The sequence below is a fragment of the Hyalella azteca genome, unplaced genomic scaffold, assembly GCF_000764305.2.
Source record: "Hyalella azteca isolate HAZT.00-mixed unplaced genomic scaffold, Hazt_2.0.2 contig16562, whole genome shotgun sequence".
NCBI classification, from domain to species: Eukaryota; Metazoa; Arthropoda; class Malacostraca; order Amphipoda; family Hyalellidae; genus Hyalella; species Hyalella azteca.
The window spans coordinates 36,476-57,207 of NW_025946379.1; the positions used below are offsets into that span (position 1 = coordinate 36,476).

Below are 20,732 nucleotides of genomic sequence, written 5' to 3' on the forward strand. Positions count from 1 at the left end.
ACATTTTAAACATTAAAATTAAATGTATATTCCTTACTTTTATCAACCATAATTATTGAACATAGTTGTATAATTCCAATGATACAGTTCTCAAAATGTGACCGTAAATCCGTACATGCTTGTCATGGTATAATTCCTACAAGGAGGAAATATCGGGAAGTTTTATCACAGCTGCCAGAGGCAGCGCTCCCAGACTGACATACGATGTGCTTCAGTAACCGGCCTGCAGTTGTACGGGAGGGGTTGCGTGTCGTCGCTCCCACCATCCTTGACTGGAATCGAGCTGCAGTAACGTTTAGTTTTCTATCCTTGCTACATTGAGTGCCTATTCCGATGCGCGCGGGACTTTGTCGGGCTCTACTGATCATTCACTTTTATTGTCACTGCAAACCTATCTCCTTCTAGAGTTTTGAAGTTACAGCGATGAGAGATATTCCATTCGATTCGCAAATAAAAGATCTACAAACGTAACTAGGACTTCAAGTTCGTTATAGTTTTGAAAATATTTTGAAAAAGGGGAGGGGGAATAGGGGAAATCGAAAAATGTTCGAAAATTTTGGGAAAAATGCTCTTACACCCACAAAAAATAAGAAATTCCAAAAAGTGGTAGTTACGTTTTTAGATATGGTCCTTACGCATCAAATGATATGTGTCTCGATGTTGTAGCTTGAAAATCTTATGAGGAGATAAATTTCTACAGTTCCCCCTTATTGGTCGTTTTCTAAGAATTTTTCGTTTTCTTCCATTTTTTCTGAAAATTTGCACGAACAAAAAAGTCTTAGATTTCTGTTTTACATATGTGTACCAAGTTTCAGAGTGATCCGTTCGTAAATTGTACCCCAGACGCTCCCCCTAACAGACTGAGTCGATTCACTAACATATCCTTGTAGGATTTACACCATGACAAGCATGTACGGATTTACGGTCACATTTTGAGAAATGTTTCATTGGAATTATGTAACTGCATTCAATAATTATGGTTGATAAAAGTGAGCAAAATACATTTAATTTCAATGTTTAAAATGTGCTGCGTGAGTTTAACTCAGCCTCAAAAGAACAACGTGAGAGACCCTAAGCGGTTAACAGGACGTGTACAAGTTTACACTAGTCAACTCTGATCATGAAGTAAATTACTCAATGATTTTAAAATGAATAATTTCAATGACCCTTACTTTAACCTGGAAAATACAAGCTACATATAGGCGGCTAGCTGCACATACATCTAGCTCATCCAGTTCATTTAATACTGCCTAGCAGCTACGTGAAACTCTGGTCACGGCCAGCTCCATACAACTGTTATATTATTTGTATATTTATCAGTATAAAATTCGATCGGTGGAATAGCCGCCGTGGAACGGTGGAGGGAGGCAGAGATTCTTCGTTAACTGAATTTTTGAAAGAGCTTACCATACAATATACTTTTCTTATCACTCATTCCTTAGAAAACGATGACTGTTGCCATAACTCTATCATTGCGGGATGGACATGACGATGATGAGCATATGTCATCTGTTAAGAATTATTCCACGAATTGACTTATTAATAAATCAAAGACGGTCACGGCTTATGGTCAAGTATCAGTATCAAGCTGAGATTTTTGAAAGTCACACATAAAATACAACGGCTCAAATCCGCGTCGAGTCAAGGATTAATCATATAAATCAACCAGACAACCACTAGGATTTCCAGACAATGTTCAAGATTGCACAGACGAGCTAAAAATTCCAAGACCTAATATATCAATGAACTTAAAGCCTTTGAAACGGAATTAACCAGGTGAAAGAATGAGGAAAAATAACTTGAAATGAGATTTTCTACACAAGAGTTCTGTTCACATTATTAAGATAGTTACCCAAGCAATGATGCCCTTCATGATGATGTCACTGTTGCTTTATTATGCTGAATATTGCACCACATGAGGCCTCTAAACAACATAAACTTCTAAAATACTTGAGGCTTTTTAAGCAGATGTGCAGAGGTTGAGCATGGAGCTGAAACATCGACGTTGTTATATGCTGGCATTTTCAAATGTTCAGTGGTTTGAGTCCGGAGTCGATAATTTCCTCAATCTGGTGTCATAAATAGCAGTTAAAAAGTAATCTTTCACTTTTTGGAGGCCCTATGGCCTAATATGAGATGGGTGATTATTATTATGGAAGAGAAAGCAGTCAATAACACCACGCATATTTACTGCGGTTCCGTAAGTATGTGTCAGGATGCCTATCGCGTCAGAATGTTTGCATGTTTACATTGCGGCAGTGTAGACAGAGAAATGTAACAGCACATCTTGACGGGTGACACACCGGGACCCTGCACCTTACTGTCATAGTACCTGTTCATTATAATAAAGTACCATCAATAAATCATCTCAATAAAACATGTTCAAGGTTCACCAGCTGCCTGAACATGTTCGAGATCCAACAGCTGCATGAACATGTTTGAGGTTAATTAGCTGCCTGAATGTGCTCCAAATCATTTTACTGGTTAACATGTCTATGTTTGCAAGTAAAGTCATGTTCCCCAATCAGTATCAAGATGAATTTTTTATCACCAAGGCAGCGGTTCCCAATGGAAGGAGTTTTAGAAAGAGTTCACCCTGAAAACAATCAGGGAGCTTCATAAAAAATGCTTATTGTTGCTATAACTACGTCATTTCGGGATGTAAGTTGCTGGAGAGCGATGACTGCACGCTCTTGTGAGTTAACTTATGCACTTCATCGTCTCTCTAGTCCCGCAATGACGTAGTTATAGCGACGGTGAGAGTTTTCTATGAAGCAGTCAATAAGACAAAAATATTTGAAGGTATACCTTTTCAAAAATTCCGGGAAACGGGTATTTCTGCCATCTGCCTCCGCTGATCAGAAATCCCAGTTCAGTCAGACATAATAATAATAATAATAATAATAATAATAATAATAATAGCGGTTTCTGCGTTTAGTAGGCCTGTCGTCGATTCTTAACATCGCAGAACATTCACAACATTTTGCGGTCTCGAACTCGCAACTCACTGCTACAATTTTGCTGTGCTTAACCGCCCGGCCTCCTCGCCGATTCTGACCAGAAACTGACGCACAGAGCTGGGATCGAACCCGCGCCTCTCTGCGCCAATCTTGGTACTCTGAACTGTAACCACTGGGCCACCCTGTGGCCCAGTGGGTGCTAAACGATTTCATTGTCGCGGCTCCGGTAGATTTACCAGTTTTTGTGGCGTACCGTAGCTGCCTAATCGCGGGTCCGAGGACGGTAAGGTTCAAAAAAGACGATCTTCGTTTCTTCAAGAGACAAAGTTTAAGCAGGTTACTGGGTGTATAGCGATAATTAATTCATATGTACACCGATGGAGGATACGAAGCTTGATCCATACACACTATTAAGTTTTAACCTAACCATGAGGCATCAGCCGTACCATTAACCATATCACCGGACATACCATGCACTTATTCCCTGGTTTGATCCCAGCTCTGTGCGCCAGTTTCTGGTCAGGATTGGCGAGGAGGCCAGACGGTTAGGCACAGCAGAATTGTAGCAGTGAGTTGCGAGATCAAGCACGCAACAAGCTGTGAATGTTCTGCAATGTTACGAATCGGCGACAGGCCTCCGGCCTAATAAACGCTTAAACCGCTATATTATTATTAAATATTAAAAACCTACAACGAAACGTGCTCCCGCACGACTGCACTGCACCCGCACGACTACCAGCTGCCTGAACATGTTCGAGGTCCACCAGCTGCCTAAATATGCTTGAGGTCAATTGTCTGCCTGAACATGTCCGAGATCAATGAGATGCTTTTTCGTTGTCAAACACATTTCACTTTTTAACATGTCTATGTTCACAACGTTAAGTCCTGCTCGATAATCAGTATCAAGCTGAGATATTTTAACACCAAGGCAACATTTCCCAATTGAAGAGGTTTTAGAATGAGTTTACCCTTAAAATAAGGATAGAACTTTATAAAAAATGTTTAATGCTGCTAAAACTACGTTATAGTGAGAAGATGGGGAAGTTGATGGGGAGTGATGATTGGACGCTGTTCCAACGCTCGAATTTTATACGGATAAATATAAAAATTATATAACAGTTGTAGGGAGCTGGCCGTGACCCGAGCTACATGCAGCAGGTAGACAGTATTAGGGAACTAGATGAGCTAGATGTATAGGCAGCTAGTCACCTAGATGTAGCATTTAATTTCCAGGTTGGAGACTAGAGGTCATTGTAATAATTAAATTTACAATCAATGAGCAATTTACTTTATGATCAGAGTGGACAAGTGTAAACTTGTACTCGTCCTGTTAACAGCTCACGGCCTCCCACGTTATTCCTACGAGGAGAGTTAAATTCACACAGCACATTTTAAACATTAAAATTAAATGTATTTTCTTTAGTTTCATCAACCACAATTATTTAATGTAGTTGAATAATTCAAATGAAACAGTTATCAAAATGTGACCGTAAATCCGTACATGCTTGTCATGGTGTAATTCCTACAAGGAGGAAATATCGGGAAGTTTTATCACAGCTGGCAGAGGCAGCGCTCCCGGCGGGCAGCGGCTTTCGGCGTCAGTGCGCTTCGAGTGCATATTCAGTCTCAAGATGACTGAATATGAAGTGGTTAACTACCACATTTATTATCTGTTTTATTATTATGGGTTCCAAAAATGTATGAGCTCATTTCAATCGAGATTGAGTCCAAAAAAAGACAACCTACGACGCGCGATGCCGCCGATGCGTAGTGCGTCCAAGACGCTTCGTCTTGACTGCGTCAGGCCGGTTGCGATGTCAACAAGTTGATAAAAGTGGCCAAAATTGAGAGTTCACGCCATAGCCAATGATCATTCAATAATAATTTCAATGGAACCATTGCATTTTTTTGCTATGTTTTGGCTTGAATTATTAAAATTAAATTAGAACTTGAACATTTAAGATTAAAGAAAACGGTTGGTTGAAATTGTACATATGGTTGCAGTTTGTGATTGTTACCACCCGAAAAAGCAGAGACAAAATTTTCTAATAGTTGGTTTTGAATGATGCAGAAAACGAGTAGATGGGTAACATGTATATAACTTGCGTAAAACGCATGCTCAAGTTAAGTCATGTTAGACACCATCACCAATGAGGTGGTCATGATTGCGTCCTCTGTTGCCACACGCGTCTGCGAAATATAACTTGTACTGACAGTTTCATTCTGTTCAAATCCTTCAGTCATTAGCGTAGGAAAGCAGAACCAAAGTTCTAGACACTGTATGTCTGCAATCTGCATCCCTATCAAGAAGCTACAACTGGCAAATGTTTGTGTTCGTCTTCAATCGCGTGCACAATATTGTATATTTTGAACTTGCATGCAAGATTGCAGCACCGTGCAGATGGGGGAGGGCGTAGAGGGCAGCATCTTTAGTCTCCCAGCGCCCTTGTCCCACGTAAATACGATGGCCGGCCCAGCCTCCCACGCGTCATCATTAGGATAGTCACCCCAAGATTCTTCTAATGATTTTCTTCACATTTTTCTTTATTCTGCAGAATATTGCAGCACACGTGAACATTTAAATGTTGGAAAATTCAACTGAGCTGATTTTATTTCCGTAGTAATTGCAAAATGTCACAGTTTAATATCAACATTGATACACTTGACTTGGAACCCGTACAAAAAATTCAGTCATTCTAGTGTGGCCTCGATATATTTGGCAATTATATACTTATATCCTCTTAATATCACATTGTGACGAAATAACTTTTTGGAGGCTTTTGTAGTCTCATATGTAAAGAATGGGATAAAAATACTTCACGGAATATACTGTATAGCGTCTCATCGGCGTGTTGCGCTGTTTGCTAGTATTGTCAACTTCTCGCCTCTATGACCCACCATTTGCTCCATCATCTCGCCTCTATGACCCACCATTTGCTCCATCATCTCGCCTCTATGACCCACCATTTGCTCCATCATCTCGCCTCTATGACCCACCATTTGCTCCATCATCTCGCCTCTATGACCCACCATTTGCTCCATCATCTCGCCTCTATGACCCACCATTTGCTCCATCATCTCGCCTCTATGACCCACCATTTGCTCCATCATCTCGCCTCTATGACCCACCATTTGCTCCATCATCTCGCCTCTATGACCCACCATTTGCTCCATCATCTCGCCTCTATGNCAGTGTCTTACCCCTGTCTCTTATACACATCTAGATGTGTATAAGAGACAGTTTGAATACTATGCGTCTCTATACATAATTTAAATCACTTTTCCTGTTAAGTTTGTGTACTTACATACATTAAAATACGATTTTTCAAGTGTACGAATATTTATTTCCCCCCACTGTATCAGATGCATGCTGATCATCATGGAAGAGAATGCAGTCAATACCTCGCTGCATATTTATTGCGGCTAAGTATGTGTCAGGATACCTATCGCGTCAGAATGTTTGCATGTTTACATTGCGGCAGTGTAGACAGAGAAATGTAACAGCACACCGTGACGGGTGACACATGTCACATGACATGGGGACTCTGCACCTGATTGTTATAGTACAATAAAGTATCGTCAATAAATCATATCAATACAAACATGTGCGAGGTTCACCAGCTGCCTGAACATGCGTAAGGTCAAGTATATGCCTGAACAGTGAACATGTTCGAGGTCAATCAGCTGCCTGAACATTTTCGAAATAATTTTACTGATTAACATGTCTATGTTCGTAACATAAAGTCATGCTATTCATTCAGAATCGAGCTGTAATTTTTTATCAGCAAGGCAACGGTTCGGGTTGGTTATTAATTGGAGAATTTTTGGAATGAGTTTACCCTGAAAATATTTAGAGAACGTCTTAAAAAATGTTTATTGCGGCTATAACAACGTTATTACGGTGTGAAGGTTGGGGTAGTAGTACATAGTAGCAGAATAGTTTCGTAGCGCTTCAGCTATTTTGCACCGGACCCGGAGCCGGAGGTCAAAAGAAACATCGCCACTCGCCAGCAAGGCGGAAGGTCTCAATTATTCACATTTCAAATCCTGAAATGTGATAAGACAAAGTACAAACTTATATGCCTGTAACTGTAAGTGTAACCAACTGCCACCTGCTGTCATGCTGATGCTGTGTTGTGACTTGTGACAAGAGAAAGATTACTATTAATAATTGTGCAGGATTTGTTGAATTATCAATTTCTGAGCAGAATTGGCATACATTCTGAAGCAATGAGTGTCATTGAGTGATGATCAAAGTTCTAGGTATTGTATTATCAAAGTTGTATTGCTCAAGAAACATCTGACAAAATGAATGAATCTCAGATACCTAATGATAATCAGCAACTTGCCATAGGCTTTACCACTTTACCAGTTCAATTAAGAAAAGAATTCTCTGCTAAGCCAATATTGAATATTGTGAGATATACCATAGTTCTAAAAACCTAACTGATTCTAAAAAATCTCTGGTTTGACACTAACTTCAAGTCTTCAACTGCTAAGTATTTGCAGAATGCAGAAGCTGCCTGTTCCACAAAGTTTTCTACACAGATCTTAGGTTACACCGTAACAGAGAAATTGAGAAAATGGCAACTCATAACTTCATAAGGCCTTTTTTAAGGGCCTACCAATTAGGAATAATGGGATGAATTTGAGAAAAAAATGCTCGTGAAAGCAATTACATATATAATATAATATAGTCAAATGGGGTAAGACAGGATCGCAGCCTTCAAGCCCCTTCATCATCAGCTTCATGCCTTTCATGGGGTAAGAAAGGACCAGCCCATGGCATGCATTCTAATTGCATTGAATTAAATTTGACAAAAGAATATGTTAGAGCAATCATTGCCTGTCATTTCAGTGCTTGTTTCAACCCTCTTCTGCAAATAATGAATTTCTGGCTAATTTTCAAAGAAAACCTATGTAAAGAAGGGTCACAAAATAGTTAACCCTGTTTGGAAAATAAGCTCTGTCTAATGGCAAAAAATGTTTTGGCCAGTTTTGTGGATGTAGGCAGGTAACCTCAAATAATAGGCAACTTTTTAGACATACTAGGCATTCCTACCTACTACCATCACTGCCTGACATCATGACATGTATTCTAAAATGGGGTAAAAAAGGACCGGACATTGGGTAAGACGGGACCACTAAATGATCCTGTTTTACCACACAAGTGGTCCTATCTAACCCCACAAATTTTCCTGTCTTACTCCACAAATTTTCCTGTCTTACCCCACAAATGGTCCTCTATTACCCTACAGTTTATCAAAAATAGTTTTAAATGAATATATTATCGTGTATTATCATAGTGGCAAAGCAGAGACTTTTTTAGACTCTCCCTCAAGTTCATTTTTGAGTCCTATAAGTAGACCAGTAAAGTATCATGGATACCAGACTTAACAGTATTATCGTGTAGTACATGGAGTATTTTGGTCAAAATTTTTATCTTATGCTCAAACTTCATTATAACTTGTTAGCTTTTTTAATTAGAGAAATTTAGTGCACTATTTTAAATTGCATCAAAGGGATATATAAAATTGGGATGTCTATTCCCATTAGTGAGCTGCAGAACTGTGTGCAAGATTGGCTGGTGAAAAAATCACTGCGTGAAACATGAAAAATAATTATGATCACAACTCTGTGAGAGGGCATGAGCTATGTTTGAAGAAGTACACCACAAATGCAGTTAGCAAGAAAACAATGAAGTCTGACACTTAAGTTATTATCCATTGGTTTTATTACCAATTTGATAAATTTTTCAAGTAATTACACTAATGGAATTATTAATATTGGAATATACATGAAGCATTTAGCAGTGCTCTACAATGCACCAAAGCCAACCCATTACTATGCTTAACAAAGTTTTCTCGTGACAAAAACTTCAATGTGACTGATATTAGAGTTGACTTCCCACCACACATAACAGTAACAAGTGGTTGTTTAATCAAATAATGAGTTTCTAGATGGATAATATTGAATATCAGATTTGTACTTTTATTAAAAACCTTGTAACATAAAATTACCAGTTGGTCCTTTCTTACCCCAGCCTGGTCCCATCTTACCCCAATGGAGTAAGATGGGACCAGCTCACTTTTTTTAATCTGTACAGAAAACTATGTTAGATGCAAAATGTCTGAGTTGTAGCTTAGAGGCGTATTGCATAACTACACCTTGTGATAGGTTTAGGGTTTTTTAGTTATTCATGGTACAGATGCTACAGGCTTGTTAGTGATTTTGATCCTGTCTTACCCCATCTGACTATATAGTGCTTTCATGTTTCAGCATTTATTAATTAGGCTGTAGGCCTGTTGCCGATTCTTAACATTACAGAACATCCACAGCTTGTTGCTGACAGCCAGGCTTGAACTTGCAGCTCACTGCTTCAAATTTTCTTTGTTTAACCGCCCGTTCTGCTTGCCAATTCTGACCAGAAACTGGCGCACAGAGCAGGGAACCTGGGATCAAAGTCAAACCAGCACCTCTCTGGGCTCTCTCCTCCAATCTTGGTACTCGACTACTTGTACTCTGAACTTTTCCCACTGGGGCCTGGGCCACCCATATCAAGGGTTATATATGAAAATTGCAGGCAAGAAAGTGAGGTTTTCCTGTATTTTTATTAAATAAATCGGGCAAGAACCATGCTGTGGTGGCCACAGAAGCAGGTGAAACTGTCAAGTCTGTCATGACATCAAAACTATGAGAGGTAGGAGCCAGCAATTTATGGTGAGTGAAGCTAGAGTATAGACCTGTAATTTGCATGTTTCAATTTAAGTTTAACTTATCTAGTAAAAAAATGGCTTCATTTTGAAAAAAAAAACAAGTGGTAAAAGTTACCCCATTTTACGGTAGGTGAGTATAATGAAATTCTGTGGCTCCAAAGTCATTTATATATACTGTTTGAGTGAGAATTCTTGAGTCTTGTAGCTGTATAATTCTTAACATTATAGAAGTATTTTTAATTTAGCATTTTATTTTTAATACTGTGAAAACCAGTTTTTTCAGGAAATAAAAATGGCAGCACATGTTTCATGATGGTCATTTAATTTAATAGTTGCATCACTTGCATTTATATATGGAATTAATTTGAACTAGGAGCCTTCATGGCAAGAACAAAGAAAATTGGATGTAAATTTTCTTATAAATTATAGAAAATAATAAGTAATTTGTTATTTTTATGATCAACTATGGAATTGAGTCATAACATTGATGATTGATGACTTAGCAAATGGTACAACAACTGTGTTGTATTCATGCCTTGGTTTATTAGTTTGACATTTGCATCATCAAATTACACAGAGCTCTAAAACACCAATTATTTATACCAGTGTATATGTATATCACACATCTGTGTTGCACTCTTCTTGCCTTGTAACTTAATAGTTTTTAGTGGTTTAGATTTTATTGGAATATTTCTTTGAAAGGTGTTGAATGAGTCACCTTTTTCTTATTGCTTCCTACCATCTATCTATTGGGAGCTGATCTACCGCTCTCTTATTGTGGTGCCTTACTTGCTTTTACAATTGCATATGTTACTTGTAAGTTTTTTTATCTCTCAGTAATGTTTCTGTAACACTTAAAGAGGTTTGTGTAAGCATGAATGACGACGTAAGCAGCATGAGGACGGTGTCGGGGAAACTAACGTAAGCCCGACCGTAACATACGGGATCACTCTGTAACTTGTAGTTAGTAAGTAATGTTAGTCCATTCTTCTCATTTATGTCAGTCAATCACTAGCAAGCGTCCATATCACATTCAATCTGTGTCTCGTCATTCATATGCCTGTGTATACTTCATTGTCCGTCATGTGTAAATAAAGCATTCTAAACCATCGCCGACTTATAGAACCTAAGTTTATTCCATTATATAGCAAGCCCTAGCTATACCATCCGCCACAGACGGCTCTGCAGATGACGAGTTTTTCTGCAAGTTTGGATTCTTTGGTCAAGTTATTTTCAAGAAAAAGCATTCAGATGGGGTGTCCTTGGTACTTATTTTTATTAATTGCATTATATTTATTAATAATGATGATCAATGATGTATAGATAGCAAACTAATAAACTATGGTGATAAATGCTTCATCTTGCAGTTTAGAGTCAAATGCCTGGCAGGTGCAAAGATTACAAAAAATTATATCCAAATAGCGCACATAATCACATTGTGCAGCTCAGAAGAATCTGTACAGCTTATCTTTTTTGATCATTTGCTAGGCTCTTAATTTACAGATTCAATCATGAAAATATATCCATGAATCAAGGACCATCCATCACAGTAGGTTCTTCTCAAATAGTTAAGCTGGAATTCCTTTCAAGCTTTTAGACATCCAGACAACAAACTTCACCGCTCTATGGTCTCCATCTTTCACAGCAGACCTCAAATTTATACATATTTTATCAGTAGTTTCTTAAATGCCTAGTTTAGATTTAGTTTAGATTGATTATATCTTGTAACCTAGCATGAATTTCTATCCTATCCCATGTTGTCATGTTCAAACATTTACCAAGTTTATGTCAAGTCAGTAAATATAAGTTGTGGTAATGTATACTTTTTTCCAGCTGTGCTGTCACGCTTTGAGTTTTGCTATCCACGGGACTTCAGAACCCAACATGGCTTCCCAGGGAGCCACTCCGGCACTGGTAGCTTGTGGATTATGAGGTGAATTATGGATTATCATGATTATCATGGTTGTCATTGGCTATTGTATGATTTCAGCTCATGAATTTAAATGCTACACCACCTACATGATAAACTTCAAGCCAGTTGACTTGGAAATTTCTACTATTTTGCATATATATACATTGTTCTCACATCAAAAGTGGTCAGCTGAGTTAAGATTAGCTCTAGAGTGTAATATTGGTCCTAAGTTTATAAATATTTTGTCACGTGAACATTTCATCAAGCCAGTGGTGCTACCTGTCCAGTAGTGTATGAACTAAGTCAAAAACTCATTGTCAATATTAACAATAATATTCAATGATATAAAATATATTTCTTCTAGAAATAAGCTACCAGTGATTGCTTGAATTGCCTTTCTAATAGTAATTAGTGAACTGAATTTTCAGCAGAAGTTCTTTTTTCAACACTTTAATTTTATAAAAACTATGTTTAAATTGTGTAATTTATTGCATGGATTGATATATGTTTTAGAAACTAGCAACAGCCTAAAAAAATAATGAAAGTTGAATGAAAAATGGGAATTTCAGAGAATTGTTATGAGGTATTAATACATAAGAACAAATTAATATACATAATTTTGTGAATATAATTCCCTGATTAATTATGAAGAACAATGTGCAGTGCTGCATGGCGGGGTGGTGGTGATGGCTTGGAAGTTGATGAAGATGGTGACCTGGTGACCTGGAGAAGTGGTGCACGCTGTGATGATGTCATCATTATTGGTGAGCTGTTGCAACTCTCATCACACATTTGTTTAATGACAAAAATGAAGGTGAAGCCGTGGGACACAAATTGTTCTCTTGAATAAGAACTAGAGCCAATTCTCAGCCTCAGAGCTAGCGGCCTCAGAGTTAGTGGCCTCAGAGCTAGCAGCCTCAGAGCTAGAGCCTCAGAGCTAGTTGCTTCAGAGCTAGCAGCCTCAGAGCTAGCAGCCTCAGAGCTAGTTGCTTCAGAGCTACCCTGGAACTTCATAATACAGACCAGCAATACGCTAGTTGAAAATAATTGTATTGGTTTTTGCTAATACTTGAACATTAATTTTCATGTTCAGCATTTGATTGTATTTTATATTGAAATCATCATTCCAACTTACTGCTCATTTCATATAGGAAATATTTATCTTATATGCATACCTATTGGAAATAAATTTTTTATATAAGATACCTATTTATCTTATCACTTGTGATGCTTGGCAAGTTTTGCTGTTATTGTCACCGTTATTTTCGTGCAGATGCAAGTTTACCAGACATTTGATGCTACGTGCCTTGCCTGGTCCTGCTGCTCACTGATTGCCTGCCTGCTTTTGCCCCTTATGGGTGACTAGTGGCGCTGGCCTGAACCTGGTTTTAATGATCCCAATCTTTTATATATCCACCCATTTATGTTGCATTTTAAAATCTTGTCACGTGTGTCAATGCATTAATTGTGTTATATTTTAATATGTTATATAGTTTTACATCTGTCACTTGCTCTCATGTCGCGCACTAACGCCAATTCCCGCATTCTGTTCACTTATAGGGCATCAAGAGTTGAGTCTAGAAAAACCTGGGAATTAAACTGAATCCAAGGGCACCCTGCACCACGACTCCAGTGCAGCAAGTGAAGTTGGATTGCTCCTTGTAGTGGGATGTTGACGAGCACTGAGGAAACAGTGATTCCTTTGAGTAACCTGCCTCAACCTTAGTGGAGCACACAGAGAAGTGACTTGCTGGCCCACTGGGTGGACACTTTTGCCAGTCTTAGGAGTGCTTTCCATTTATATGGTTCCCCAGTGCACCCCAGAGCGGGATTTCTTATAGTAACTGATTTTTCCATTGTCCAGGTTTATTGTGCCAGTGCAGATATGTTTTTATTGTGACGTTGTAGTAAAATGAATCAATTTTAGATAATAATTAGGTATTAATTTTATTGCCTGACCCGTGTTTTCATCATTTGTAACTAGTGTGATATCAGCCGGAGTGAGTGACCTTGGTCAACCGGTCCTTTTGTTTTAGTGATTAGGACTTGCGATTAGCTAGTTGCAACAAGGGCTGAGGGCCCAGGTGATTTCATGTGATTTCTGCTGTGTTTCAAAGAGCAAACTACACCCACTAGTGTGACTTGCTGCTTCCATACCATCATACCCCAACTATCCCCCATTTCATGCCGCACCAACTGCAGGTGTCTGCGATTTGTTGTTGGTAAGCTGGTCCCAGTGTTCCATAATATATCTTCCTAAGCTGTGCCCAGGTGGTTTCAGTAGCCTTACATGCCAGTCTGGTCCACAGCTGTAGCATCTACCTCTTTAATTTCAATATTAAACCTACCACCAAACGCCTCCTCTTAATATACCAATGATACCCAACTTCTATATAATTTGATATATTGATGCAAACTTGCTAGGAAGCGGTTGTAGAGATTGTCAAGCTTAAGTAAATGTGAATTTTATCTCATCCTAACTTAGTTAGCAGTGCTGGTGTTAGATCTTCCAGCTGCAGAATGTATTACTTATTATTATCAAACTTGATCAGTAGCCAACTGGGATCGCAAGCTTCTGACGTGTAATGAAGTGAAGCCGATGACAGATAACAGTATCGTTATCAGGTAACCTTGACAGCTGACAATACTAATAAATTGACAAATACCTTGACAGCTTACCAGTATTGTCATTATGTAACGTTGACAGGTAATAATACTAATGAATTAACTAATACCTTGACAGGTTACTAGTCTTGTTATCAGGTGAACTTGACAGGTAATAATACTTATGAATTGACCAATACCTTGACAGGTTACCAGTCTTGTCATTATGTAACCTTGACAGGTAATAATACTAAAGAATTAACTAATACCCTGACAGGTTACCAGTCTTGTTATCAGATGAACTTGATTGGTAATAATACTAATAAACGGTCTAATACTTTGACGGGTAACCAGTATAACTATTTTGTTACACAACATTCAAGTTGCCGTACATGAAGAACAGCAATAAGGATAAAAGAAACAATACTTATTTTGTTCAGTAACTTCAGTATCCTCAAATGGTAACAGTCGCGCCAGGGGCAACTAGTGTAATAACTTACAACTGAACTGAAAATAATTTAATCCTGTACCGTGCATGACACTTGAGAGCACGTTATTGTTATGTTACAACATCGCAATAATAACATATAATAATAATATGAGAACAACGTCGTATTTATTGTGAATAGTTCCGAGATAAACCCCGTAGAGTTCACCTGTAAGAGGGCGACTAATGAACCATATAAACTTGGTGAATATGAAGTGCATCACGCAGTGCATAGCGAATTAAAAATGGGTAACCAATTAATTTACTTAACCAATTAATTCATTTATCAAATTGATTCAGTTATCCAACGAATTCAGTTATCAAATTGATTCAGTAAAACACTCCCAGAGTCGGTACCGTAAATGAAAAATGGTTCCTTTTTGCAATTATTCATGAATCTTTTATTCGTGAACATCTCGTCACGAAGACAAAGCCTATGTGATGACTTGCTAAACCTACTGATCTATATTAGATTCATTGAACTAATTTTAATAATTTATTGACTGAAAGTTGAATACAATTGTCAAATGATGGATTCAGGTAACTAAAAATTTCATTTCATTTATCCAATTAATTTTGTTATCCAATTAATTCAGTTATATATATTAAATATTTAGCTCGCCACCAATCACCACCCATCACCTCAGCTCACCAGCGCGCTAGTGCTATTCCTACCTAATCTATAATTAATTCGTATGCGTTACTCAAACCTGTCATACGAACTATTTTTGACCGTAGGGCTCAACTTTCGTACAAATTAACAGCTAAATTTTACTCGTCAATCGATTTAATAATGCTATTCCTAGGACAAAGTTAAACTAATTGGGCAGTTAATCGTTAAGTAATAAATTAAAAAGTTTGTACACAACAATACAACGCTATTAAATTAACTCATTGATGATTACTACTGTCTTTCCTACAACTGCTTAGTACATGCGCCTCGTTCAAGCTATTACTGCCCGTACGAATAGCATTATGACTCATCGATGCTGGGCTGCCTGATGTACGAGCTAGATTGCCAGAAATTTGTGCATGGTTGCCAGATGTATGTGCATGGCTGCCAGATGTCTGTGCATGGCTGCCAGATGTCTGTGCAGTTTTGCCAGATGTCTGTGCAAGGTTGCCAGATGTCAGTGCATTTCTACCAGATGTCTGTGCAGGGTTGCCAGATGTCTGTGCAAGGTTGCCAGATGTCTGTGTATGACTGCCAGATGTCAATGCAGGGTTGCCAGATGTCGCGATGGCCGAATCGTGTTCTCGCTTCATCTTCTTAGCTCTGATATCAGCCAAGGTTTGCTCGATGGTCCTTTTGTCTTTCTTTAGCTCACTGCGAACTGTCATTAAATAACACATGGTAATTACTGCCGCCATTTATAATGGTAATTACTGCTATTATTTATAGAGGGAAGGCCCTACTGGACCATCATTTTCAGGCCTAATGAACGGTGGTTCATGTGAACTGCTACTTCGAACTTAATCGACCTTTGATAGATTAGACAGTGAGATGGATTAGACAGTGAGATGGATTAGACAGTGAGGTGGATTACTACTGATTAGACAGTGAGATGGATTAGACAGTGAGATGGATTAGACAGTGAGGTGGATTAGACAGTGAGATGGATCAGACGTAATGCAGCGGGACTAGAGCCCGGATCCATTATAATTGAAGTAAATCTAAGCGCCTGCTATTAAACGTACGGAGCCGAAAAGATAAACAATATCTCATAGAATTTTTTTTTCAATAATTAACAACAAGTAAACCCTCACCCTCTCCAAAATCGAGGCTTACACTTCATACTGACGTTCAAGTCTTTAGTCATTCAACAAGAATTCAAAAACAGAGAAAATAAACTATATTATCAGTGAAAAAATTTTACTGTTAAGACGTCGAAATTATTTTCGCTTTAATATTTTCAATGATTCTTAACAACAAGAATTTGTGTAAAGAAGATGGCGGGATACTGTAAACAAGATGGCTACTGTAAACAAGATGGCGGGATACTGTAAACAAGATGGCTACGGTAAACAAGATGGCGGGCTACTGACCAAATCCAAAGGTTCTGTCGTTGTCGACGACGATGCTCTTGGCGGCCTGTTTGCCCGTCTGCCGTCCCCCAACAAGTCTGTCTATTTTGTCCAGGAACTTGGGATGGACAGCGCTGCTGTCTTCCTGTCCCGTCTTCTGTTGTTGTCGTTGTTGCCGCAGTTGCTGGCGCCGCTGCTGCTGCAGCAGGTGCTCCCGAAACTCGTCCTCCCGCTGCGCCTCCGCCAGCTGTAATTAATTAGCAGGTTGATTAAATCTGTAGGTAATTAGCAGCTTGATTAAAGTAATAATTAATGCCTAATTATTGAAGAGGACATACAGGCAGATGGAAAATTAGCTGGCGTGTGGTGAGTGAGAGGAAAGCATAAAGAGGCTGAATAGACTACAGAACTAGAGCACACAGAGGAACTGGCCCCACAACACCTGGGCAGTGGTGTACTGGCCCCACAACACCTGGGCGGTGGGGCACTGGCCCCACAACACCAGGGCAGTGATAGTGGCAAAGCAGAGAGTTTTTAAGACTCTTCTTTAAGTTCATTGATGAGTCCTATAAGTAACCCAGTAAAGTATCATGAAAACCAGCATTATCAAATGTAAGAAATTGGTTTAAATCTTGAGTAGATGAGGAAATTAAAATTGAACTGATTCTAAAAAATCTGTGGTTTGTCACAGTTTAAATGATGATGGGACTGAGGCATGGATTAATAGGCTGTGGGCTTGGGCAGTTTTGGCTCAATAAGCCTTGTCTTTTGTTCAATTTTTTGGGAAAAGATCTTTGTTTGTGCCTTGGGCACATTTGTGTTTTCATTTTATTTTTTCTTGTTCCTATTTAAAATCAAAACTTGGATAGTATAATGAAATTCTGTGGCTCCAAAGTCATTTATATATTCTGTTTGAGTGAGAATTCTTGAGTCTTGTAGCTGTATAATTCTTAACATTATAGAAGTATTTTTAATTTAGCATTTTATTTTTAATACTGTGAAAACCAGTTTTTTCAGGAAATAAAGATGGCAGCACAAGTTTCATGATGGTCATTTAATTTAATAGTTGCATCACTTGCATTATTATATGGAATCAATTTGAACTAGGAGCCTTCATGGCAAGAACAAAGAAAACTGGGTGTAAATTTTCTTATAAATTATAGAAAATAATTAGTAATTTGTTATTTTTATGATCAACTATGGAATTGAGTCATAACAATGATGATTGATGACTTAGCAAATGGTTTAACAACTGAGTTGTATTCATGGCTTGGTTTATTAGTTTGACATTTGCATCATCAAATTACACAGAGCTCTAAAACACCAATTATTTATACCAGTGTATATGTATATCACACATCTGTGCTGCACTCTTCTTGCCTTGTAACTTAATAGTTTTTAGTGGTTTAGATTTTATTGGAATATTTCTTTGAAAGGTGTTGAATGAGTCACCTTTTTCTTAATGCTTTCTACCATCTATCTATTGGGAGCTGATCTACCTATCTCTTATTGTGGTGCCTTACTTGCTTTTACAATTGCATATGTTACTTGTAAGTTTTTTTATCTCTCAGTAATGTTTCTGTAACACTTAAAGAGGTTTGTGTAAGCATGAATGACGACGTAAGCAGCATGAGGACGGTGTCGGGGAAACTAACGTAAGCCCGACCGTAACATACGGGATCACTCTGTAACTTGTAGTTAGTAAGTAATGTTAGTCCATTCTTCTCATTTATGTCAGTCAATCACTAGCAAGCGTCCATATCACATTCAATCTGTGTCTCGTCATTCATATGCCTGTGTATACTTCATTGTCCGTCATGTGTAAATAAAGCATTCTAAACCATCGCCGACTTATAGAACCTAAGTTTATTCCATTATATAGCAAGCCCTAGCTATACCATCCGCCACAGACGGCTCTGCAGATGACGAGTTTTTCTGCAAGTTTGGATTCTTTGGTCAAGTTATTTTCAAGAAAAAGCATTCAGATGGGGTGTCCTTGGTACTTATTTTTATTAATTGCATTATATTTATTAATAATGATGATCAATGATGTATAGATAGCAAACTAATAAACTATGGTGATAAATGCTTCATCTTGCAGTTTAGAGTCAAATGCCTGGCAGGTGCAAAGATTACAAAAATTATATCCAAATAGCTCACATACAGTAATCACATTGTGCAGCTCAGAAGAATCTCTACAGCTTATCTTTTTTGATCATTTGCTAGGCTCTTAATTTACAGATTTAATCATGAAAATATATCCATGAATCAAGCACCATCCATCACAGTAGATTCTTCTCAAATAGTTAAGTTAAGCTGGAATTCCTTTCAAGCTTTTAGACATCCAGACAACAAACTTCACCGCTCTACGGTCTCCATCTTTCACAGCAGACCTCAAATTTATACATATTTTATCAGTAGTTTCTTAAATGCCTAGTTTAGATTTAGTTTAGATTGATTATATCTTGTAACCTAGCATAAATTTCTATCCTATCCCATGTTGTCATGTTCAAACATTTACCAAGTTTATGTCAAGTCAGTAAATATAACTTGTGGTAATGTACACTTTTTTCCAGCTGTGCTGTCACGATTTGAGTTTTGCTATCCACGGGACTTCAGAACCCAACATGGCTTCCCAGGGAGCCACTCCGGCACTGGTAGCTTGTGGATTATGAGGTGAATTATGGATTATCATGATTATCATGGTTGTCATTGGCTATTGTATGATTTCAGCTCATGAATTTAAATGCTACACCACCTACATGATAAACTTCAAGCCAGTTGACATGGAAATTTTTACTATTTTGCATATATATACAAAGTTCTCACATCAAAAGTGGTCAGCTGAGTTAAGATCGGCCCTAGAGTGTAATATTGGTCCAAAGTTTATAAATATTTTATCATGTGAATATTTCATCAAGCCAGGGGTGCTACCTGTCCAGTAGTGCATGAACTAAGTCAAAAACTCATTGTCAATATAAACAATAATATTCAATGATATAAAATACATTTCTTCTATAAATCAGCTACTAAAGATTGCTTGAATTGCTTTTCTAATAGTAATTAGTGAAATGTCAATATTATAATTAATAATTATTGTCAATATAGACAATAATATAAAAATACATTTTTTCTATTAATAAGCTACAATAGATTGCTTGCATTGCCTTTCTAATAGTAATTAGTGAAATGTCAATATTATAATTAATAATTATTGTCAATATAGACAATAATATAAAAATACATTTTTTCTATTAATAAGCTACAATAGATTGCTTGCATTGCCTTTCTAATAGTAATTAGTGAAATGTCAATATTATAATTAATAATTATTGTCAATATAGACAATAATATAAAAATACATTTTTTCTATTAATAAGCTACAATAGATTGCTTGCATTGCCTTTCTAATAGTAATTAGTGAACTGAATTTTCAGCAGAAGTTCCTTTTTCAGCACTTTAATTTCATAAAAACTATGTTTAAATTGTGTAATTTATTGCATGGATTGATATATGTTTTAGAAACTAGCAACAGCCTAAAAAAATAATGAAAGTTGAATGAAAAATGTGAATTTCAGAGAATTGTTATGAGGTATTAATACATAAGAACAAATTAATATACATAATTTTGTGAATATAATTCCCTGATTAATTATGAAGAACAATGTGCAGTGCTGCATGGCGGGGGTGGTGATGGCTTGGAAGTTGATGAAGATGGTGACCAGGAGAAGTGGTGCACGCTGTGATGACTGATGACGTCATCATTATTGGTGAGCTGTTGCAATACTCATCACACATTTGTTTATTCACACAAACACACACTCAGAGCTGGTGGCCTCAGAGCTAGCAGCCTCAGAGCTAGCAGCCTCAGAGCTGGTGGCCTCAGAGCTAGCAGCCTCAGAGCTAGCAGCCTCAGAGCTGGTGGCCTCAGAGCTAGCAGCCTCAGAGCTAGCGGCCTCAGACCTAGCAGCCTCAGAGCTAGCAGCCTCAGAGCTAGCAGCCTCAGAGCTAGCAGCCTCAGAGCTAGC

General features: G+C 37.9%; 3 protein-coding genes across 3 annotated transcripts in view; 2 read left to right on the plus strand and 1 right to left on the minus strand.

The window, feature by feature from the left end:
- The window catches only part of LOC125179317, a 40,191-nt gene extending 27,307 nt beyond the window's left edge, over nucleotides 1-12,884 (plus strand). Inside the window, exons 2-4 of the mRNA XM_047884944.1 lie at nucleotides 11,510-11,609; nucleotides 12,252-12,352; nucleotides 12,862-12,884. Coding sequence (XP_047740900.1) covers nucleotides 11,510-11,609; nucleotides 12,252-12,352; nucleotides 12,862-12,884 — 224 coding nt within the window. The remainder of the gene's footprint in view (nucleotides 1-11,509; nucleotides 11,610-12,251; nucleotides 12,353-12,861) is intronic.
- Nucleotides 12,885-14,622: 1,738 nt separating this feature from the next.
- On the minus strand, nucleotides 14,623-18,180 carry LOC108669478 (adventurous-gliding motility protein Z-like). Its single transcript, XM_047884942.1, has 4 exons — nucleotides 18,157-18,180; nucleotides 17,177-17,191; nucleotides 16,726-16,951; nucleotides 14,623-16,013 (listed from the first exon to the last, which is right to left on the minus strand). The coding sequence occupies exons 1-4, from the start codon at nucleotides 18,178-18,180 to the stop codon at nucleotides 15,571-15,573; spliced, it is 708 nt and encodes a 235-aa protein (XP_047740898.1). The 3' UTR covers nucleotides 14,623-15,570.
- Nucleotides 18,181-18,312: 132 nt separating this feature from the next.
- The window catches only part of LOC108669479, a 6,607-nt gene continuing 4,187 nt past the window's right edge, over nucleotides 18,313-20,732 (plus strand). Inside the window, exons 1-2 of the mRNA XM_047884943.1 lie at nucleotides 18,313-18,359; nucleotides 20,531-20,730. Coding sequence (XP_047740899.1) covers nucleotides 18,313-18,359; nucleotides 20,531-20,730 — 247 coding nt within the window. The remainder of the gene's footprint in view (nucleotides 18,360-20,530; nucleotides 20,731-20,732) is intronic.

Bases quoted from the DNA above. Each gene is read 5' to 3' on its own strand.
- LOC108669478 (XM_047884942.1), bottom strand. From the start codon at position 18,180: ATGGTAGAAAGCATTAAGAAAAAG. The intron at 16,014-16,725 runs GTCAGTAGCCCG...ATTTAATGACAG, and splicing joins CGACAGAACCTTTGGATTTG to TTCGCAGTGAGCTAAAGAAA.